General features: G+C 45.7%; 1 protein-coding gene across 1 annotated transcript; it reads right to left on the reverse strand.

Annotated features, from left to right (window-relative positions):
• Window positions 1-146: 146 nt before the first annotated feature.
• PLAT (plasminogen activator, tissue type) lies at window positions 147-22,786 on the reverse strand. The gene is made up of 14 exons (XM_081129272.1): window positions 22,578-22,786; window positions 12,119-12,214; window positions 10,970-11,012; window positions 9,418-9,555; window positions 8,912-9,022; window positions 8,401-8,575; window positions 7,657-7,748; window positions 6,012-6,186; window positions 5,399-5,484; window positions 4,039-4,234; window positions 3,790-3,926; window positions 3,470-3,610; window positions 2,437-2,603; window positions 147-1,060 (listed from the first exon to the last, which is right to left on the reverse strand). The coding sequence occupies exons 2-14, from the start codon at window positions 12,191-12,193 to the stop codon at window positions 902-904; spliced, it is 1,695 nt and encodes a 564-aa protein (XP_080985398.1). The 5' UTR covers window positions 12,194-12,214; window positions 22,578-22,786; the 3' UTR covers window positions 147-901.
• Between the last annotated feature and the right edge of the window lie 202 nt (window positions 22,787-22,988).

Consider the following 22,988-nt stretch of genomic DNA (forward strand, 5'->3'; position numbering starts at 1 on the left):
CCCCTAGTACATTGCCTTGTGTGCAGCAAGTATTCTGTATTTGTTGAATGAATGAAAGGAAATATTGCAAATAATTTTAAAATGTGAACATGAGTAAGTCAGCTGTGCAATACTGTGTATGAAACAACTATTCCACTCCAGGTAAATATGTGAAAAATAAATCTGAATTTATTATTTCAGTACAGTATAATACAGAATTGTGGCAACAGGAAGTAAACACTCCAATGACTTGACATAAATATGCTAAAGTCTAGATTATCAGTTATTAAAATGGTACAATTCTTCTGTTACAAAGTTTATAAAGAAAAAAGATTTACACTGTATACAAAAGGAATTCCCTCCAAGAGCTGTCCAGTGGAGAAAGGGGAGAGCCAAACACTTGACTTAAAGGATGGTCTGAGGAACATGACCTGGCCAGCTAGCCCATTTCTTATTAGGAGGTCCACTTCCCTGTTGGGCTTCCTTGTGACTATAAATAGACATTCTATTTCTAATGCAATACTTCTTTCCTGAAGGAGCTAGTTATTTTTTTACTACAGAGACATGCTTTTATCTTTGTAGTCCCATTTCCAAAGCTGCTCACGTTGACAGATTAGGAAGTTGGGCTTTTGTTCTACCTCTTATCTGCCCTAGATGGTGGTATCCTGGGAGGGGCTGGCATTTATCTGTCTTTCCGTCTGACAAAATACCTTCTGAAATCAGACCTTAACCCCTGAAAATTTCCAGAGTGGGAAGTACCTGTGAAAATATATCCTTTCCCCTCTCCTGCAGGTTCTCCCCCCAATGGTACTGTGTGATAGGTCCAGGAGAAATCTGTGTAAAGAAACACTCCTCCCTGGTGTGTCTTCTGAAATGGAAAAGGCAAGGTCCACCATGGTTTCAGGGAACTGGATGTTCTTGGTCATGGGCGCGCCTTGTCTTTAATCCAACCCAGGTAATTAGTAACCTTGGTGTATACACCTGGAACGTCTTTCTGCCCACAGCCAAGACCCCAGCTGATGATGCCAACCAAAGTCATTCGGTTGTCCTTCATACACACCAAGGGGCCTCCTGAGTCACCCTACAAAAGAGAGAACAGGTTAGTTGTTGGCAAAAATTGCAGACTCTTTGGGTGGGAGTTCGGGTCAATATTTGTAGTGTTAGTACTGTATTCTTCCTAGTACTTAGTTCACAGAGGGAAATTTTTACCTCAATGATCTTGATCCTGTAAGAGAATTAGGCTTTATCTACATTGTAAAGTAGAATGGAGATAATTGCTCAGACACTTCAGGCCTCAGCCCTGGCTTTAACTCCACTTAGTTGTGTGGCCTTGGGCTAACTGTGCTCCAGTATCCTTTTCTGTATAAGAGAGATAATACTACCTACTTGATGAGGTTGTTATGGGAACTAATTGGGAGAAAGCTTGAAAAAAACTGGGAAAAATGTATGACATTTAGTGAAACTCTTGGTAATTGTTAGCTATTATTGTCTTGCTAACTCAAAATGGTTTTTGGTTTTTGTTTTTAACTTGACGCTTGCAAATAATCATGCTTTCACTTTGCATACAACCTTTATGTGACTGTGGAGCTAGGTGGTACCATGGAGGTTCTGAAAAAATTATTCAAAAGAGACCAAAGGCTGTCAAGGAAACAAGTAGGGGCTGCTGTGATTACTTTATAAGAACAAAGTCCACAAAGCCTTCAGTGCAAGAGCCTGGCATCCTTCTTTTTGCACCCCTCTAACCCTAGCTCCTCAGCGGACAGCCTGGCACACTGCAGGCGTGAACATGTCTCATCAATAACAGACCCTTGGCTATATTAGGTCCTAATAGCACAGATTGGTCTGTGTCCCATAGGCCAGTGTCTTTTTATTTATTTATCTTTATTGTTGAAAGTATTACAGGTAACCCCCTTCCCCCACATTGACTCCCTCGCCAGTAGGCCAGTGTCTTGTTATCATAAAATAGAAGTACTGTACTAACTCCAATAAGGATGCCAACAGAGAGCCGGAAATGGTTTGCTTTTCCAGGTTATTAGGGCTGAGTATGACTTTCTAAGCCTCATTTCTCACAAATCATCTCTATCCTACTTCCCAGTAGGTTGCGTTCCTCCTCCCCCTGCTACAGAGCAGACCACAATCCTCCGGTACCTACAGAAGTCAGGAATCTCTTAATTTGTGTTGCTTCATCCCTTCACTTCAAGTCAATTAATTGCTTGGGGCTCACAGGAAATCCTGTACCAGGTGGAGTTTCCTGTGCAGACACTGGGGAAATTTCCTACAGTTCAGAGTTCTTAAGTTTGGGTAACTCTGATCTTTCCCCAGTTGCTTCATTCTCAGAATCCCTAGCACCTCGCCAAGAAGAAATCACTCCATTAGAGGGTTTTTTCCGTCGTTAAAAACCTGTTGGCCAAGGGACGCTTTTACCCTTGGTGGGCCCGGAGGATGGCTCGTGCTCACCTGGCAGGCGTCATGCAGGTTTGCTTGGTCCCCTCCGCTCCGCGTGTCTCCAGCACACAGCATGTTGTTCGTGATGGTTTTGTTAGACAAATACTGGGACGTGCAGCGGCTGGAGGGGTACAGCCTGACATGCGCCTCCTTCAGCCGCTCAGAATAGAAAGGAGAAGCTGAAAGAGAGGAGGGGAAGCCTCTTATGGTTTTAGGGAAAGCTGTCCACCTTTCGGAAGGAGGAAGCCAGGTTTTCTAATAATAGCGAACATGTATCAAGCTTTGACACACATTACGTTAAATCGTGAAATTGCCAATATTTTATTGTTTTGCCCTATAAAAACGACAATTTTATAGAGTTTAACCCAGGGTTTCTCAATAGCAGCACTATTGACATGTAGACCAGATCATTTTTGTGAAGGGCTGCCCTGTGTATGGAACTGTTTGGCAGCATCCCAACCGTGGCTTCACCCCACTAAATGCCAGGACAAACCTCCATCCTGAGTTGTAACAGTCAAAAATGCCACCAGACATTGCTAACTGTCTCCTGAGGGACAAAATCACCTGAGGTGAGATCCACTGGTTTAACCTAGTATCTCATTTAGTCCTCATAGCCTAAGGAGGTAGCTAGTTCTGTCCCCATGTCACCAATGAGGAAACTGAGGCTTGGAGCAGTGTAACATAAAAATCCAAGACAGGGTCACGCTGCTAGCAAGGAACAGAGGGGGGATTTGAACTCGGGTCTGTGGGACTGTATACCCTTAATTACTGTCTTCACTCTTGTCAGAACCTTCTTGAAATCTGAAGCTCTTCAAAGCACTGGTACTATTCAGACCTTTCACAACCTGCACAGTGACCCTGTGAGGTGGGAAAGGCTGATGGTGGTTCTCACTGTACAGGGAACTTGCCTACACTGACACAGCGTCAGTGCCTGACCCGGGGCCACAACCACTCTCTCGACCACCTTTTCCTCTGTCTGGTCAACGGCTGCATCCCCCGCTGTCCTGCAGACAGACAGGACGGGCCGTGACTTCCTTCCACTTACACGCCTCGTGCTTGCCGTAGCCAGACAGCTCACACTCCGTCCAGTCGGGCAGCTGCAGGCCGGCTTCGGGCAGACAGACAGTGCGGACAGAGTCACTCTCCTGGGCACACTGCAGCGAATCTGATTTCAGCTGCAGCAGTGCTGTGGGCAGAGAGGAAGAGAAAAGCCCTGTGTGAAGAGCTGCTTCTGATTTTAGGGGAGGAAGATGAAGGAGAGGGCAAGAGTTTGGAAGGAGGGGTGCGCATGCACGTGCGTGTGCGTGTGTGTGTGTTGTGCGATCTGGAGTTTGAACTGGAGCAGGGACAATAATGACATCTTACCAATGTCATTGTTGTAAGTGTCGTCATCGAATTCCTCATGGACAATGAGTTTTTCTACTTCAAATTTCTGCTCTTCCTTTCCAGGCTCCAACCGGTATGTTCTGCCCAAGACCACCTTAAGGTGGTGGAGAGCAAACCTAATGGGGAAACAGTCTTAGGATGGTCTTCTTGCTGTGAGGTTTCCTCCAACCGGCCTGGTTTCAAGGCCTTGGAGGGTAGGAAAACCTGCTGGGTTTTCTAAGTGCCTACCTCTCCTGGAAGCAGTGGGCAGCGGACAGCACCCAGCAGGAGCTGATCAGTATCCCCCCACACAGGAACCTCTCTCCTGGCGACCTCCTGTTCTGGACGAAGATGGCGGCCTGCCACGGATGAGAGGTGATGTCCGTGAACAGTCCTCCTTTAATGCGAAACTGAGGCCGCGTGTACTGTCTCAGGCCACAGGTGGCTGGGTGAGGAAAGGACAGAGAAGGGAGAGAAGATTTGTGGTCCTGCGGTGACGTCCTTCAGCACCCTTCTTGATTTCTTCTCTTGGAACCCTGAGTTGCTACAGGCTTCCTGCACCTCTACAGGTTGGCACAGTGTCATATAACAGTCTCCATGGTGATAAAAACCACAGCTTTCATTTGTTGAGTACGTGGTACATGCCAACTGCTGTATATACACCATCTGTGACCCTCACAACAATGAACCTCAGAGAGGGTGAGAAATTTTTGCCCAAGGTCACAATGGCACCTGGATTAGAACCCAGATCTGTCAAAATCCAGAACTGGGATCTTTCTGCTATGCTTCATTGCCTCTAGTATTTTCCTGCCACCACTTCCTGGTTTAAGAAATAATGAAACATTGCAATTTCCTCCTGGGGAATGTCTACCCCATTTCTTTTCCATCTATTCAACCTTACCCATCCTTTGGGCCCAGGTGAAATCCTACCTCCATATGAAGCATTTTTTAAAAAGTGTATCTTTATTGATTTCAGAGAGAGGAAGGGAGAGGGAGAGAATGAAAGATAGAAACATCAATGATGAGTGTCATTGATCAGCTGCCTCCTGCAGGCCCCCTACTGGGGATCGATTTCCCAACCCAGGCATGTGCCCTGACTGGGAATCGAACCGTGATCTCCTGGATCCTAGGTAGATGCTCAACGGCTGAGCCACACCTGGCCGGGCCTCATGAAGCATTTTTAACACGCCCAGCCCATTAGGTTCTGAGCAAGCTTACTGACATCACTCACTGAGGACTCACTCCACACAACCTTGGTTGTGAGTTAACTGATAATTTGTGTCTCACTTGCCCAGTTAGACTCTGTGTTTCTAGAGGAACACTCTGGCTGATCTGTGTACTCATAGGAACTGAGTAATAATAATCTATTCTCAGACAACTTCCCGTGCATGGGAAGTGGATATCTGCCCAAGAGTGTTACCACCTCACCCTTGCTTTAGTCATGGAAGCTCCCTCCCCAACAAGGCCTGACCTCCCAGGAAATCTGGCAGCTACACAGTCTGAACCGGACAGCTGTGAAGATGCAGGAAATGGTATGGCAGAGGAAATGGTCAAGAAGGACAAGGCAGTGAGGCTGGGCAAAGGGAGGTGGCCAAGGGAGGGCCCTTACAGCACTGGGGAATGTCACAGTATTCCCACGTCAACTTGCGGTCCTTCAGCACATGGCACCAAGGTTTGGTATCCCCATCTGGATTCCTAGATGATAAAGGGAGTTTAAAGTTTTAAATCACATTTTCAATCACATCTCAAACCATGGAAGAGGAGAAGGGGGCTCAGTGAACCAATGGCAAAAACATTGAGCTGGGAAGGAGGGTCCTGAGTTCTGGACTTGTTCTGTCAGAGACCCCACCATAGGAAAACAACTTTAACTTTAGCAACACGACATGCTCATCTCATAGGGTCCTTCGGAGGCACTGTGAGCTGTGCTGTGAGGAAACTCTTGCAGTTCGTTGGAATAACAGTGCCATGTGAGAGCAGACCAGATGAGGACTGAACAGCAATGGGACAGGACTCTAACTTGGGATTTGGGTTGAAAATCTGGTGGACTTTGCTTTTCATAATAGGTGTTATTTTAGCAAATGAATAGGTTGGACTAGATAATAGCCATGGTTTCTTCCCACTCACTGGGTCTTTCGTATAACTTTAGGCATCAACTCTTCCATCCCACGCCCCAATCTTGTCCTTTGCCCAGACCGGAGCCCCTCTGACCCTGTGCTACATACCGGCAGTAATTGTGTTTGCCCAGGCCCAGTGTCTGGGCGTCGCTCTTCCATGCTGTGTTAATTTTGCCTATTAGGATCATGGAATTCCACAGAAGGCAGGAGGCACCAGATGTGGTGAGGCTGTGGGTACCACGGTATGCTAACCCTTTTCCAGTGTAGCAGTCCCCATTTTTTTCTGGAACAGAAGAAATCTCAAACTGAAACAAAACCAATAAAATGCTAAAGCAGGCACATTGAAGTGTGCAACAAGGTTTGCAATGGAGCTGGTGGCCTGACCTGGGGAGTTGAAGGCAGCCAGCCTGCCAATGAGAAGGGTGTGATACCATCCTACCTCCCCCTTTTCTTCTCTTCAAGCCCTTTTTAAAAAATCCTCACTGGAGGACATTTTCATTGATTTTTTTTAGAGCCGAGGAGGTGGGGGTGGGGTGGGGTGGGGAGAGAAAAACATTGATGTGAGAGAGAAACATTGATCAGTTGCCTCCCACATGCAACCTGACCGGGGTGGGGATTGAACCTGCAACCTAGGCATGTGCCCTGACTGGGAGTCAAGCCTGCAACCTTTTGGTGTACAGGACAGCGCTCCTACCAACTGAGCCACACCAGCCAGGGCTTCTTCAAGCCCTTTTACACAGAGAAGGCAAATGGCTTTCTTCTGGTGTGCCAACTTCCATCAACTGGATATGGCTTCCTAGATTGCTGTGTTGAAAGAGATTCTGAGGGTATATTCAGGTTCAGCAGGAAAGGGTGCTGCGTTCAGTTAGGGGTGATTATTCCTGCAGCTGCTTTGAAAATAATTACAGGTTTCCTTGTTTATTTGAAAGTGAACTTAGGTAGTTCAATGGAAGGACATGTCAGCAGGCCCTTATTTCTCTAATTTTGCCTGCCAGTGCCCTGAAGCAATTGCTGGGCTTGGGAAGGAAAGAGAATGCTGCCTATTTTCACCTATTTGTCCTATTTTACCCTCTTTTCTCCCCATTTGAAACTGACAAAATATACCAGTATAATAAATAGTATACTTAGAAGGGATCTTTAAGATCATCTAGACCAGTGAGTCCCAATTTGGACCAGATCCTGGGAGACGGGGAGGATGCTTTAGCATTACTGTGGAGAGGCCTCAGAATCACAGGAGTATCAGTATTACTTGTAGACTGAATGTACATTATTTTGTATACGTATATTTAGGACTTCAAAACATGTTTTTCATACTATTGTGATGAATAACATGATTATTTGTGAAAGCACCACTGAATTCATAGTACCTTTTTGTAACTTAGTATTTTTTAAATCTGGGAAATTTTCTCACATTTAAAGGGGGAGGGGAGAGAAATAGGCCCATCAATCACAAAAGGGAGAATTCCCATTCATTCTCAGAAGGACTGGAAACCACTGATGCAGCCCCACCTTCTCCGCTGTAGATGAGGAAACAGGGTCAGAGGTGTGAAGAGATCAGCTCAGGGTCAAACAATGGCCAGAGGCCTCGCCCGGGCGAGCACCTAAGTCTCATGGCTTTTCCCCCCATCCGCAGCCCAAATGATTAACTCTCAGCCTACTCCTTTGCCTCCCAGTTATAGAAGGACCCTCAGCCTGTCCCCCTAGACTCTTCTCCCTGTGACACCACAGGGGAAGGTGGGGAGGCTGCACTTACCCTTGGAGCAGAGGGGCGTGCTGCAGAACTCGGAGATGTACTTCCCTGCCTTGAAGACGTAGCACCAAGGTTTTGAGTCTTTGTCTGGGTTTCTGAAAAATCAGCCAGGGAAAGCCAGGGGGTGTTAAAAGTGGAACTTCTGGTCTGGGGAAAGAGTTAGTGGGCTTTTGGTTTTGGTTGTGCACAGGATAGTTGTATCATGTTAGGTGGAAGTATGACGGTGATTGTCTTCATTTGGAGATTAAATATGGTTTAAGGAGATGTGTTTGTGTGCCAAGTTGACAAGGGGTGGACTGTGATGGTTAGTCTTGTGTGTCAACTTGGCTAAGTTATTATGCCTAGTTCCTTAATCAAATACTAATTTAGGTGGTGTTGTGAAGGGAGTTTGTAGATGTGGTTAACATCTATAATTAGATTAAGTAAAGAAGATTTTCTTTGATAATGTAGGTGGGCCTCATCTAATCAGTTTTGCCTTAAAAGCAAAAGCTGAAAAGAAATTCTGTCTCAAGACTGCAGTATCAACTCCTGAGTTTCCAGCTCGCTGGTCAGCCTACAGATTTCAGACTTGCCAGCCCCCACAATCACATGAGCCAATTCCTTAAAATAAATCACTTTATATATATATATCCCATTGGTTCTGTTTCTCTGAAGAATTCTGATCAGTCTGATGCAGGTATTCTCCCCAAGGGTAACATCTTCTTACCAGAGAAAAAAACTACTCAGTAGGGAAGAGAGCACTCTCACCTGCAGTAATTGTGATTCCCAAGACCCAGCTTGACGGCACCTGGCCTCTGCCCATTGTAGGGCTTCCGGGCCAGAATGCTGCTGTTCCAGTTGATACAGTCAGCCCCACTTTCGGCTGTGCTCCACGTGCCTCTGTAGGTGACACCTTGGTCCTTGTAGCAGGTAGCACTGGTATCTGATTGAAAGCAGGAAACGCAACATCTCACATGTGAATCCCCTTTTCATTTAGTTTCTCAAAGGGTCTCACATCTGCTGCTGTCATCACCCCCAACCAATGAGTCAGGCTGGCTGCTAAAGCTGCTGGTGGTCACCCAGCTGACTGGTGGCAGAGCTAGACTCCAGACTCACACCCAGTGGGCCCAGCACCTTGGTTTTATAACCAACCCTTGGATGAACCTTGCTGTCCCCACTCCCCATCCAGACCCCTGTCACCAGGGCAGATTTCTTTTCTGGGTAGATTTTACAATTGGAATTTCAGTCCCTCTCTCACACGCACCCACCTACCACTCACCTATTTCACAGAGTTTCCCACTGAATCCTTCAGGGCACTGACAGACAAAATCTGAGAAATACAGAGCCTGCCAACATGTCCCCCCATTGAAGCATCGTGGTTCACTGCAACCTGTCAAGTAGGAACAAGGAAATCCTGAATTACTTTCAAAGTAGCCCCAAGAATAATATAAATTAAAATATTAAGAGTGCTGTCTACATGTCAGGCACTATTCTAAGCAGTTTACAAAATTAACTCACTTAATTCTCACAGCAAACCATGATGTATGTACTATTGTTCTCCCCATTTTACAGAAAAGGAAACTGAGGCTTGCAAGTGAAGGCATTTGCCTGAGGTCACATAGCTTTGCTCTTTTTTTGCTCAGCACCTTCACATTTGCCTAAGGCACATCATGCCTGGAATCTCCATTTGAAGATTTGAACATGTGGGGGGACCAATAAAGACAGGGTTTGGGCCATGAGACTGGACGCTGAAACTCGAACCCTCGGCTTGAAGTCCATACGTACTTTTGATGGGCACAGAGTGGCACTGCGGCCGGCCACTGTTGCACCAGCAGTATTCTACTCGGTTGCTTCTGATCATGGGGCGCAGCCACGACTCATGTTGCCGGTATATCATCTGGGTTTTTTCATCTCTGCAGGTCACTATAACAAAAGACAGGCTGGCCTCTTAGGGCACAACTCACCAAAAACTGGTGGTCAACCTCTGAATTCCTATCTCACTTTCTATATAATCTGTCCATTATTCCTTTTTGCCCTCCACTGGAAGACAACAAATACCTAATATTTTGTCTCCAAAACCCCTTTTATTATTCTTTTTCCTCCAATGGGCCCTCATTTTAAAAGAATTTATCTATTAAAATACATTTATTAAGTAATACTCTATTTTTTCATTTGAATTCATTAAAACTATACACATGTATAATAATGCTCACCAGAGATTTTGATCCACATATTACAACACTGAAAAAATGCATTTCTGGCCCCAAACAAAGAAAATTGGCATTTTGGTCTGTGAAGAAAATGTGCTACTTCCATTCGTACTTTTGAAAATATAATGAAAATAGTTGAAGTACTCCCATTAATATTCTTTCCCTCTTTCTCTGTTTGCAAACCAGAATGTCAACCTAAAAAAATCTTTAACTTTTAATGTAAATTGTACTATTGTTTCTTTTGAGGGCCCAAGGGGAACAGGATACCCTTGTTGGAAACGCTGTGCTATGCAACAGCGATGACATGAAGAGTTAAGGTGTGACTCACTAGGAAAACTTCCACTTAGAGGGGTGTTGCAAGTCTTCCAGACCCAAGGGAACTAGCTCATGAAGGAGGAGAGATGAGGGCCCCAGGTTGGTAGTTTTCAACCTGCAGCTAGGCCTAGAGTTCTTCAGATCAGAGTTACAACAATCCATCGGCTGTTAGCATTTTTTTTATTCTTGGAATCTTAACAGGAATGTTCCTCAGGTTTCTAGAATCAACTCTAGACATGGTCTTATGGACAGAAAGTCTTCCCACACCACTCTGTGAGTTGACCCAGGCTAGTTATCCCAGTTTTACCACCCGAAAGAACTGGACGCACAGAGATGTCAGTTAACAAAGATGCCAAGTGGACTCTGCAGGGATGGGGATCACAGCCCAGGAAAGGACCTCAGAGGATTTGGACGGCTGCAACTTGGCAGCAGCATGGGCTTGGGCAAGTCACTAAATCTCCAGGGCCCGTTTTCTCATCTGCGTAACAGGACTTAGGGCCATTGAGCTTGCGGGCTCCCACCAGCTTTGCGATTACTCGAGAGCTTGACTCCTTGAGGGCATACCTGTCCCTGTCTCCTCAGATCCTGGCTCGCTGCTTCAGCTACCTGGGTGCATGGAGTGAGTGATGGGGGAGCACACAGGCATCTTTGCAGAATTGCCCTGTACAATTTCACCTTCACATAGCTTAATTTGTCAGGTGATGGGTAGAAGATAAATCCCCAGACCGAGCCTAAAACACCCCGAGCCTCTGAGCCCTAACCCTGCCTCCTACCTCCACCCACCCCTCTCCGCCTCAGCATCTTTATCTCACCTCTGTATGACCTGGCTCCTCTTCTGAACCGCATGTAGATTTCCTGCAAAGAAACCGGGGAAAGGATCAGCACATGCTGGGTGTCTTAAGAATAAAGGTAGCCAATCCAGAAGACCACCCATCAATCAGATGCCACCTGACCAGAGATCCCTCCTCAGGCTAACAGGTCCCACATGGAATGTCCATTTCCTGCCTTCTTGTCTAATTCTTCCTCCCCTTCTAGACTAGCGCTGCCCCAAAGAACTTTCTGAATGATGTAAATGTTTAATACGTGTGCTGTCCAATATGTAGACACTAGTCCATATGGTGATGCTTGAAATATGGCTGGTGTGGCCCTGGCCAGGTGGCTCAGTTGGTTGGAGCATCGTCTCATACACCAAAAGACTGAGGGTTCGATTCCCAGTCAGGGCACATACCTAGGTTGTGGGTTTGATCCCCATTTGGGGAGCGTATGAGAGGCAACCAATAGATGTTTCTCTCTCACATCAATGTCTTTCTTTCCCTCTCTTCCTTCTCTCTAAAATCAATAAACATATCTTTGGGTGAGCATTAAAAAAAAGAAAGAAATATGGCTAGTGTGACTGAACTGAATCTTATATTTAATTTTAAATTTAAATAGCCATACAAGGTTAGTGGCTACCATATTGAATAGTGGAGCTGTAGTCCCCATCTCCTCCATGTAGCCATCCCTGACTCTCCTCTAAAATCCTGCTGATCAGGTATTGCTTACCTGGCTTTCTATGACACCCTTTGTTGCTGGAAATTTTCAGAGAGCATGTGTATTATACAGCTTCTGTGCCAATGAAAAAGTAAGCAGCACGGGGGCAGCTTGCCTGCTTCTATGGCTTGAAGCCCTCGTAGTCTTTTGTAAATACTTTACAGATTAATTCTAACACATTCTTTAAAAAATAGCTCCAAAGAAGGCATTCAGAGGCAGTAGAGTAGAATTAAGAACCTTTCCCTCAAGTCACAATAAGTGTTGCCAGAAGCCCGAATCCCAAGCACCTATACAGAGGGGATTGGCCCTCTGGGCCTTTGCCTCTCCAGTCTGACACCATCCCTACCTTGGGGCTCCTGGGTACACTGAGGTGAGCCAGAAGTACCACAGCCTCGAGGGGCTGGGCACACAGGCGTGGACTGCACACCCACCTGCCTGGGCAGCGTGAAGACTGCGCCACAGAGCAGCAGGACACACAGCAGCTCTCTCTTCACTTTATTCATCATTTCTGCAGTGTCCCTTAGATCCTGGAAGAAGAGGGGGAAAAGCTTAATCATGTGATGTGAGAGGTCCAAATAGCGTAACAGTTCAAGAACCTGAAACTGTTTCATGGCCAGGCCCTCCAGAATCAGTTTCGTTAGCAGGAAATCCCACGGCAAGTGTCTGGAAGATGATTTTTTTATAACAGTACACATAACATCAAATTTGCCATCTTAACCATTTTTAAGTGTACAGTTTAGTGGCATTAAACACATTCACACTGCTGTGCAGCCATCACTGCTTTCCGTTTCCAAACCTTCATCTTTCCAAACTGAAACTCTGTACCTATTACACAGTAACTCCCCATTCCCCTGGCAACCACCATTCTACTTTGTTTCTATGACTCTGACTACTCTAGGTACCTAGACAAGTGGAATCATACAATATTTGTCCTTTTGTGCCTGACTTATTTCACTTAGCATAATATTCTCAAGGTTCATCCATGTTGTAGCATATGTCAGAAATTCCTTCCTTTTTAAGCTGAATAATATTTGTCTATATAGAACACATTTTGCTTATCCATTCACCCATCAATGGACACAGCTTGCTAGAAGATGATTTTGTCCAGAGATTTCTATGGGCTGAAGGGTGAGGCCATCTCTGGCACTTCTTGGCAGCCTGGGGACTGTGGTGAGCTGGCTTGGTTTCCTTTGAAGTGAACTCCTGCCCTGGGGTTGACTAGACAGAGCCACAGTAATGTCCCCTCTCTGACTTTTTAGAAGAAACCATAGGGATTTATTGCTGACACATCACAGAGCCTGCCTACCTCAGATTGCCTCTGCTCTTCCACTCATGACTTTCATGCCTCTTTGTCCAACAAAGAGAAGGCTCTTCGGGTCAGCCCTCCCCCTCCCCACCGCTCCATCAGAATGTTGGTCTCTTTCTTTACAGACAGGCCTGACAAAGTACAGGTTTGCAGAAAGGAGCAGAGGCATCTGGTTTTAGTCATTAAACTCAGATCTTCCTGGACCCCTAATACCCAGCTTTCATGTGCCTTTCCCAGTGCTCTTCTCTCAGCAGCTTTAAGTAGGTTAGTTGGTCGGGATGTTGTTTTGTGGTCTGGCAAGCCCACTAACTCCTTCATCCTTAAGGATTAAATTAGGAAATTTCTTCCCTTGACTCATTTCCCTTCAGTCACAACAACTTTTGGTTCCACCCCTCCCCCTAGCCCAAGGATCCTAAGAGCCCTGCCCCTTTAGAGGCTTCCAGGACTTTCATCCTGGCCTGGCTCTGACTTCTTTATTTGCAAAGAACTCCCCCTGTAAGAAGTGCTATTCCCTTCCCATGACCCCAAGATCCCCCTAGAGCAAGGATAAAAAAGAAAGGGTGAGAGGGGTGATGGGAGACTCTTTATGCCCCGGTGATTCTTCCTGGGATGCTGGTCACAGGCAGAGGAGGGAAAGCAGAGCTGGGGGAATTGTGGAGAGTGCAGGTCAGGTCAACAATGAGTCCAACAAGGAAACCCAGACCCTGGGCTCAGAGGGAGTCTTGCCAACCAGCACACCCCTCCTCCACCTCCCCTTGCCCACTATGAAGGAAACGGAAAGCAGCTCAGGATCTAGGCCTTTGTTCTGATTTAGCATGCCCAAGGCCCCCTTCTCAGGCAAGTGGGGGAGGTGTGCTCTTTGGGGGCCCTTTTCTTAGAGGAGGAAGCTGGATACTATTGACTGGTTTCAGCAGAAAGAAGTAGGCAGCAAAGTCTTCTGAACCCAGGGAATTGTTTTAGATTTTCTTTCTCAGCTGTCCTTAATTTTTCCTTTTCTCAAAATTTCCAAAATTCCTCTTAAATTTCCCTCCTAATAACCTTTAAAAATAGATCTTCTTAAATGTATTCCCCTCCTTTCTTCTTGACCTTGATCATTTCCACATATTTAGAGGTGGTGCCATCCTTTATTATCTTAGCCAAGCCTTGAGGATAGGGAAACCTCTAAACTCTTGGGACTTCATGAAGAAATTCTGAATGAAATAATGATTGAATGAGTAAACGAGCCACCAGCTGAACAAGGACCTTAACCTGCATGCCAAACCAGCCAGTATTTTCAATATTCTCATTCACCCAAGTTCAGGGGATTGGAGTAGTCCTTTCCCGGGGTGCCTGCCAAGTTACTGTTTTATTTCAAGAACTCGCCATCCTCCAAATGGAGCACAATTCTAGATGTTGGAAATTGCAAAGTGGGAAGTAAATATTAACATATTTGCATTCCTTGGACAAATGGGGGGAGGGAGACCAAATGGGAAGGAGGAGCCTGGCCTAGGGCTGGGTGCAAAGACTCCAACAGCTGCACCCTGTCTAACTCTTCTGCAACCAAAAAATCAGCATAAGGGGGAAAAGAGCATATTTTTGTCTTCAGCTCTTGGGAGAGTTAGAGGCTGTCTGCCTTCTATCCGTCCTTATCTCCCTCTGTCTCTTTTGGCCTTGCTAGGCCTTGAGCTGATTCAGTGCAAATGAGTCCCACAAAAACCCCCACAATGTGATCGCTCCATCCTCGCTGCACAGAGGCAGTGAGAGCAGCCGGACAGGCTGAAGGGGTGAGAGGATGACAAAGAAATTAGTCACCCTGCCTGCAGACCAGCAGCACAGTCCGAGGACAAGGGAGAAAGAGAAAAGGGAGGGAAACGTGTCCTCGATTTGCCTTTGTTAAAGAGGTGGGTGCAGAGGCGTGGGCAGCGCCTGGACAAAGAAGAAAGGGAATGCCAGGAATTCGGTCTCAGACTCGGGACCCATGGGACCCACGCCAGGAGAGACTCAACACAGTGGACCACAGGCTCCCACCAAAGGGAGAAGCACCAGGTGCTCATGGCAAGGCCAGAGCAGGAGGTGAGAGTTGAGGGATAAGTGTAAGAAGTCCTTCTGAGGCTCACTTTATAAATAAAAAAGACTTGTGATTTTAAAAATGTGCTCTTTTCCTTTTGCTATTTCAATGGCTTCCCAGAATCAAAGGACTAAAAAGGCAAGGAAGCAAGAGGAAGGAGGAAGGGAGGAAGGAAGGGAGGGAGGGAGAAAAGAAGGGAGGAAAGGAGGGAGGGAGGAAGGGAGGAAGGGAAAGAAAGAGAAAAGAAAAAAAAGAAACAGCAAAAGCATGAGGATTCTCACTTTGTTAGACCGAAATCTCTGAATCACTGAAAGAATCACTGCGTGAGGGGAGCGACGGAAGGGCCGGAAAGCCTGCCATTCCCAAGGTCCCAAGGCTCCAGCTCTGGCAGGCCCATCCTGGCACACCAAGTTGACTTTTGCAGATTTGTAAAAGGCACCCTCTCTGGTGGATGAAGTTCATTCAGCAGGGCACATGACTTGGCAAATAAAGCATGGCCTGGATTTCAAGGATGCAAAGGCAGGCACCCTTTCCCAGGGCACAACCTGCACAGCTACACGTGGTGGCCTTTGTCTGCTTCCGCAGCACCTCTGACCTTTCCGCTTGGAAGCCCAGTTGGGTCCTGCTGGCTGCGGCACCAGAGCGACTCTGTTCACTGGTCCCTCTGAACAAGTGTGAATGACGACTGCTCTAGGGGACAATGGGTAACTGGTTCTGGTAACCGGGGAGAGGATTACTGTCCCCAAGCCCAGGATGTGTGTCATTCTGGCTGAGAAATCAATGACCATGCCAACCAGACACTCAGTGTTCATTTCCACAGGGGTACATGGGGGAATGCTGATTGATGGGCATTCCCAACATAATTGTTTGAGTCTGGACTGGGTGAAACCATTGAAGTGGGAGCAGGACAGGTACAGGAAGGACTTGGGGGACAGCAGAGGAAGTGCTGTCCTCAGTGCCTTTCCATTCCCTTTGCCTTGCCCTTTCCCTCCTACCTTCTCCACCTTCCCCCAGAGAACTCTGCTCTCAGAAAAGGAATCGACATGCTCATTCACGTAAGGTAAAAGTGACTGGAAAAAAAACCGTGCTGCCCTTCCAAAAGCATCTATATTTTGAGACATAAAATCTATTCCTAGGGATGCCAAACCAAATAGGCTGGACTCAAGGTTTTCTCTAGGGCTAACATTCTGTGGTTTCTGTCGTGAGAACAAATGGTATAAGGAGTGTACACATGCTGTGTAAACTGTCAAACACTTATAGATGGGTATAAACACTTTTATTTAAACACTCAACTGTCTGCTATAAAATGATTTGCAATCACTCAGCCAAGTTCTACGATTCTAGGTACAAACAATGCCATTGCCCCAGATGTTACAGATCTGGAGGATTTCAGTTTCCAGTTTTGCCCATGAGAAAAAGGCAGACATGAGAACAAGGTAGACGAGGATGGGAGTTGCAAAGGAAAGACAAACATAATTTGGTACTATGACTGAATCTAATACCGTGTGCAAGGTTCGCAATCGGAATCTTTCGTAAAGGAGGTTTTTTTCTCTAGAAATCTGAGTAAGAGAAATTCAGTCTGTAAGAGAACCGAATGCCCTAAAATGACTCATGGCTTTAGAACCAGCAACACCCTCCCTCCACCCCCCACCCCCTCCAACCACCATGGCCCAGAATGGATGCTAACAAATTAGAAAAGAAATGGTCAGAACTCCTTGGAACAGCCAAGGCATGCCACTAGAGTAAGGACAAGAGATGAGGTGAGATGGGAAGAGGAAACAGGCCTTGGAGAAGGGGGTGAGCTCCCACAGAAGCTCACTGTTGTCTGAGCCAGGGTTGGAGGCTGGGACATGAGCCATTAGCCTGGTAGCTCTGGTCCCATTTATACAGCTCTTGCTTTTTATAGAGACCACACTCTCAGAATAGAAATCAGTTACAAAAACTGCCATCATATAAGCAATTCTTCACCTTTAAAGGTAATTTCCTATGTGCCAAAGCTTATTTCCTCTCTTCTTAAACAGAACTCTTTATAAGTAGGAGACAAGAGAGGAAGAGTCTGTTCATTATTTAATTTGATCATTCCAATGAGGTCGATAGAATAGAATCCTCTCCTGCTCCCTGCCCCATCTCCAATCAATCACTCAGGGCAAAATTCTCTCCAAGGCATCTTCAAAATATAGGTATAATGGCCTGAGTCTAAGTTAGATAATATTAACCTGGCTACTCAGAAAAATCTATACTGAGCGTTGTCCGCTACTCAACATTCTACCCTCTGCCAGGTAATCCTAGTGATTTGGGGGAACCAAGGGAATGTCGTTTGTGGGTCTAGGAAAATAAAAGTCCATCCTGCCTTCTCCTACAATAAAAGGAAAAAAAAAAACCAAAAAAACCGAAGCAAAAAACCCCCTTTCCTAATAAACTTAGATTCCTGTAAAACAACAACAGATTCAGCCCGCAAAAGTGAACTCAATTAGTCAGTGCAATAAAATGTTAACCCCCAAAGTCTGAATCTAAACAAACCTTGCAATCTACTATTAACCTAAAAGGGCCTCCTGTTAAGCAATGAGGGTAGTTCCTCCTGTTCCTTCCACTCCCTAAAGTAAACATCACTGCATGGTAATTAAATATGTAATAATTTGATAATTCTTCAGATAACCTCCAGATTTCAACACACTTGAACCACACAAAATGATCTTTGAAGCTTTCATTGTATCATTACCAAAATTTGTCCGCATTTTACTGGACTCACATGAAAGGGACTTTACAGTACATTTTTTGAACAATGCGTGGATTAATGCCACTTGCTCATCGTGTATTTGAGTACCTACTACTTGCCAGTTTACAAAACCCTTTTACATCCATTGAATCATTTAAGGTAATATTATCTTGTTTCTACAGATGAGAGAATTAAACTTAAACAAAATATAAGGGACTTGGCCCTACGGTGACACACCTTATTAGAGGTGGCGCCAGTAACTCAAACCCAGGATCCCCAGTTCTAATATCCAAAACCTGACCCTCTTTCCATTACTCCTTACTGTGTCCTGATGCTGGAATGTCATGTTTTCAATGTGTTCAAAGTTGCTATTTAAGAGGAGCAGCATGGCATCATGAGAGGAGCACAGCCTCTAGAGTCTTAATTTCAAACTCCACTTACCACTTACAGGCTGCCTGTGGTTTCCTGGGTTTTCTACTGAGTTAGTAATTTCTATCTTGTCAAATTGTTATGGCAACAGAGAAGAAGCAGGTAAAGGCCCTACTAAGTGCTGGTGCACAGTAGGGTTAACTGTACTTACTGTCAGGGGCATCCTTCAGAAATGGGAGCACCAAAGTTTATAGCTTCTCCCCAGAACAGTAACTAGAAGCTGCCAAGGCAGAAGAGACGCCAAGCTTTATGGGGTCCTGAGAGTGTTAATACCAAATACTGTTTCCTAGATCATTTGGACATCTTGTGATAACCTGCAGCCAGATTCTTTACAATTGATAGAATCATGCCCTTCATCTATGTGTACAGATCAGTATCAGCCAGAGCCATTATTTCCTGTATGTGGGTGGTGCTTTTTATCCAGTCTTTAATCTATGTCTTTATTTGCCGTTCCCAGGCCTATTTATACCACACATGCCTGAGCTACTGTTGAGAGAAGCCGGAATTAGCAGCTAAGACAGCTGGAAGATTAGGCTCTCGCTACTGATAAGGCCCATCTGATGCAGAACATGTGAATGTTTGACAACCAGACACATTATGTGAGAAAAATAAGGAAACCGGAGCTTCCCAGAAAAACAAAACAATACAAAAAAGCCTTCCCTTTTTCTCTGAAGCCCAGGTGGCAGACATTGGCCCTTGCTACAATGAGGCAAAATAAAATAAGTTTCTCTGTTTTTGTGAACATGACCAAAGGTGAATAGAGAAGTTGACCGCTGGTCTTTTCTTTTTTCGATTATTCACAGTAGGTTACTGGGTTTAGCTTCCCCAACCAGCCCCTGGTCCCTTATCTTCAAGAAACCCAGCTGACATCAAACTGCTCATGCAAAGGTGTCTAACGAAGAGGCTGGAGAACCCCCTTGGGTGCCATCCTCTTATTGTCTATCAGATCCCCATCCCATCCACCTCAACCTCAAGCTCAGTCTAATTTCCTCCTTTCTTGAAATCATAGCTGATGACTTACTCTGTATTCACCATCAAACATTTATTGAGCACCAACCATGCACTAAGGCACAAGCTCGTGGTATAAAGACAATTATGCTCCATCCTCAAAAACTCATAGTTTAGGAAGGGGACAGACAAGTAATAACTAGACAATAATAGTAGAGTGTGATCAGCACTGTGATATGCTAGGGGTGGGTGGGGGGGGATAGAAGGAGGGAATATAGAATAAGCCATCGTACTGAAATGTGGACGAGGGGGATCTAGCTCACTTTTGTTGAGGAGGGAGACAGGGGTGCTGGTCAGGGTAGGCTTTCTGGAATGGATACTATGTAAGCTGTTTATTGAACAAAAGTAGGAGTGAGCCAGGCAATGAAATAGGGCGTTCCTGACAGAGTATATCCCCAAGATGGGCCCGTTGCTTGGGGCCCAGTGTAAAAGCCACAAGGAACCAGAGCCTCTTACTCTTCAGGGCAAGCATCTTTCTTTGGGTAAAGGAGTATAATTTATACACCCCAGGGTCTCCCTTCCAGGTGTCCCTAGGAGAAAGGATGATTTGGAAAGCCCAAGAGGTCTAAGGGTGTTGGGGCCTTAAGGGAAGGATTCAATTTGGATTCCCTAACGCCTAGTTGTAAGTTAATGGGATATTTGTGACTGTATAATAAAAAAGGCTCTTAATACAAAGGTCTCCCAGTATCTGAGTTCAACCTGACCTTAAAGTGATCAGAGGCTCCAGGTAGAATCAGGTCTTGTAGGTCAATTCCCAAACAGACCTCTCCAAGCCACTGGTGTACAGGTCAGGAGCGTCATATAGCCATCCTGTGCACCTCAGCTAGGCCTGTTGGCCAAGACTTACTTTCTGGATCATGGCCATTGAAATGGATGGTGCTGGTCAGCTGCTAAGGAAACCCAATTGTATTAGTTCTATAGGAAGGGCAGCTGGTTAGCATTTCCTGGGTAATCATGATCAGTACTAGAACTTGCCTGAGTTATCCCTTCAAAAAATATTTACGAAATGCCTGCTGTGTGTCCAGTACCTGGTTCATGTTTCCTTCTGTCATAGGCCTTAATTTTTCAGGTTTATCTGTTTTGCTACCCTCTTCTACAGAAGTCTATTTCCCAGGCAGGAAAATGTAACAAAATGTACAAGATATCACTAAGAAAATGTGCTGCTCTTATATATAAGTAGACAGCTAAGTCAAAGTCAGACCATGTGACTTAGGTTGGACCAGGGCTGATGATGTTTCTAGCTCTAACTTTCTCTGAGTTTAAATCACCCTCACTTTTTTAATCTGATTTGATTTGACACCCACCACATGGTTTTGTGAGCCTGTTGACTAGGATGAGGTTTAGAACCTGAAACTAATTTTTCTCCATGCAAAGCAAATGGCCCAAAGAAGGAATAAATGGAGTATTCTGCTCACTCATCGTTCATACTAGCCACCTTATTAGAGCAGAGCTGAAAATTCACAGAAAATAGAAATTTATTCTGAGACTACAGATGCACAAGGCCAAATAATCGAGTGAAACCGAACATTTCAACACAACACCCAAATTTTTCCTCGCAACCAGATACTCAGTATCTCAGAGAAGTACATGGAATTTTGAATTTTGTCTGGAACTAAGTCCACTATCATTGCTTTGAACTATGGTTGCCACTGCAGCCATCTGACGGAAAATAATCTCCACGTACCCTGGAAGCTTTGGAAATTCTGAAGCTAGCACTGCTCCTTCCAAATGATGATCCTAGCTAAAGGGCCCCTTAGGTGGCTATAAAATCCCATGACCAGAAAAACTCCTGTTGCAGATTAGTAACTGGCTTCATCTGGACAGTAACTTTCTCCATTTGCTCTGTGGTCCCCACCACTGATTTACAAAAGCCTTAGATGGTCCTGGTCACTTCAAGTCCCACCACCAAAGCTGTGGCCGCCTGTTACAATAGTTTGAAATGTACTGATCATCAGCTCTGCTCATCACTGTGTTAGGCCCCAAGGAAACAGAGTCCTGCGTCAACGAGCACAAACTAGTAACAGCATCATTGCTGTTCCTCAGCTACTCCCAGGTGGTGTGAACTGTCCCAGTCTGTGATGAAGCAACTGAGAATAGCACAGACACTGGGAGCATTTGATACGAGGCTTCACAAAGTCAACCGAGATGCTCTTGGAGAGTCTAGACAGCGACGGAGCCATTTGAGTAGCTAGATCCACAGAACATTTTAGGTAAGAATAAATGGATGGATAGGATGGAGCTCTTTCTGTTTTAGTATTTACTGCATCCCTGCCAGTGCCGGAGCCTGACTCTGCTCTTACAGGAAGCACTTACCCAGCAGCTCACTCTGGTCGTCATATATTGATTCTGGACAAGTCAGTGTCCAGATCCCAGCGTGAGTCTTCCTGCCTACAGACAAAAATTGCTAGGAAGTCTTTCTGAGGGAACTACTTAAAAGTTGTATTTGCAGAATTTCTACACAGGACTATAAATGTACACACACACATAATTTTTTTTGTCATCAATCAGTTTCAGGAGACTACTGTCATTATTCCAACTTGGTCACCAAATAAATCATCCTTACCACACTTCTTTGCGCTTGAGATTGTCATTAGTGACCTGGATGGAGTTTTCCTCCGTCCCTCCCTCCCTCCCACACCATGAGGTTAAGAAAAGAAAGATAATAACAGTGAAAGTCTAGAGACACTTGATATGCTTCCTGCAGAGTGCTTTAGGAATAAAGGACATTGATGCTATTTTTTTCTCTGTAATTAAAAACTCCTTAAAGAGAGGACCTCACATTTGCACACTGGGCAAAAAGCCAGAAGACAAAGCTGTCTAGTGCAGATGGTGGGGGAAAGGGGAGCTCAGAGGCCTTTCTCTGAAAGCCCCCTCCTTTTTCCCAGCACTTCCCACCCAATCATGCTCTGGAAATGTCACTCTTCGCCCATCCCCAGCCTCAGTTTCTCTGTGGGCTCTTTGAGGGAGGCTGCCTAGTCAGACACCCCCCTCAACAGCCCCCCCAAGTGTCCCGCTGGTGGCCGATTGTACATTTCTTGCCCATTAGTCATGAGGTGCTCTTGTTGTCTAGTCAGAGCATTTTCTGTATAATTCTTTTCACTTTCCCCTTTACTCTGCAAGCAGAGATTTCTTATCCAAGAAATAACCCCTCCTATTCTCTCTCTTCCCCTGCCTTGCTCGCCCGTCCAAAACACTCCAGCCTATCCCAATTCAATGCAGATTCAGATTCAGTAGGAAATCTCCTTTGGGTGTGGACTCCAGCTAATCCCCTTTGCCTGGAGCACAAAGTCAGTCCCTCATTTAGACAGTCCTTGATTGCCTGAGTTTGCCAGAAAGACAGAGAAGAGGAGCCGGATGGACAGAGAGGCACAAAATTCAACCTACCGCCACTCCTGGCCTTTCTTGCCTCTGGAAAAGCTTTCTGGTCCGTCAGCCCGGGCTCTTGCAGGACCTCAGCGCCAATCTCTCTGCACAGCTCCAGCCTCCTTTAAATTTCAAGGCCGGGGGTGGGGTCAGTGGCCCCGGGTGGGCGGGCTTCTCTGCGGCGGGAGGATACCCAGTGCACTGGGCCATGAGGGAGCCAAACGGGGCGGGCCTGTTTTTATAAAGAGGGGGAGGAAGCTCAGGATGGAAGCTGCGCAGCCCATCCTGGCTTTGGGCCAGCCTGATTATTCACAGTCCTGATGTCATCGAATACAACAATTTGGGAGTTGGACAGGACCTTAAGAATCATCTTTTTTAGAATCCTAGTTTCAATGATGTAAAAGGGACCCTCAAGATCAGCTGGGGTCTAAG

This window comes from Miniopterus schreibersii (assembly GCF_964146895.1).
Source record: "Miniopterus schreibersii genome assembly, chromosome: 2".
In the NCBI taxonomy this organism is placed as follows: Eukaryota; Metazoa; Chordata; class Mammalia; order Chiroptera; family Miniopteridae; genus Miniopterus; species Miniopterus schreibersii.

Bases quoted from the DNA above. Each gene is read 5' to 3' on its own strand.
- PLAT (XM_081129272.1), bottom strand. From the start codon at position 12,193: ATGATGAATAAAGTGAAGAGAGAGCTGCTGTGTGTCCTGCTGCTCTGT. The intron at 11,013-12,118 runs GTGGGTGTGCAG...GTTTCTTTGCAG, and splicing joins TCTTCACGCTGCCCAGGCAG to GAAATCTACATGCGGTTCAG. The intron at 9,023-9,417 runs GTACGTATGGAC...CCTACTTGACAG, and splicing joins CCACTCTGTGCCCATCAAAA to GTTGCAGTGAACCACGATGC.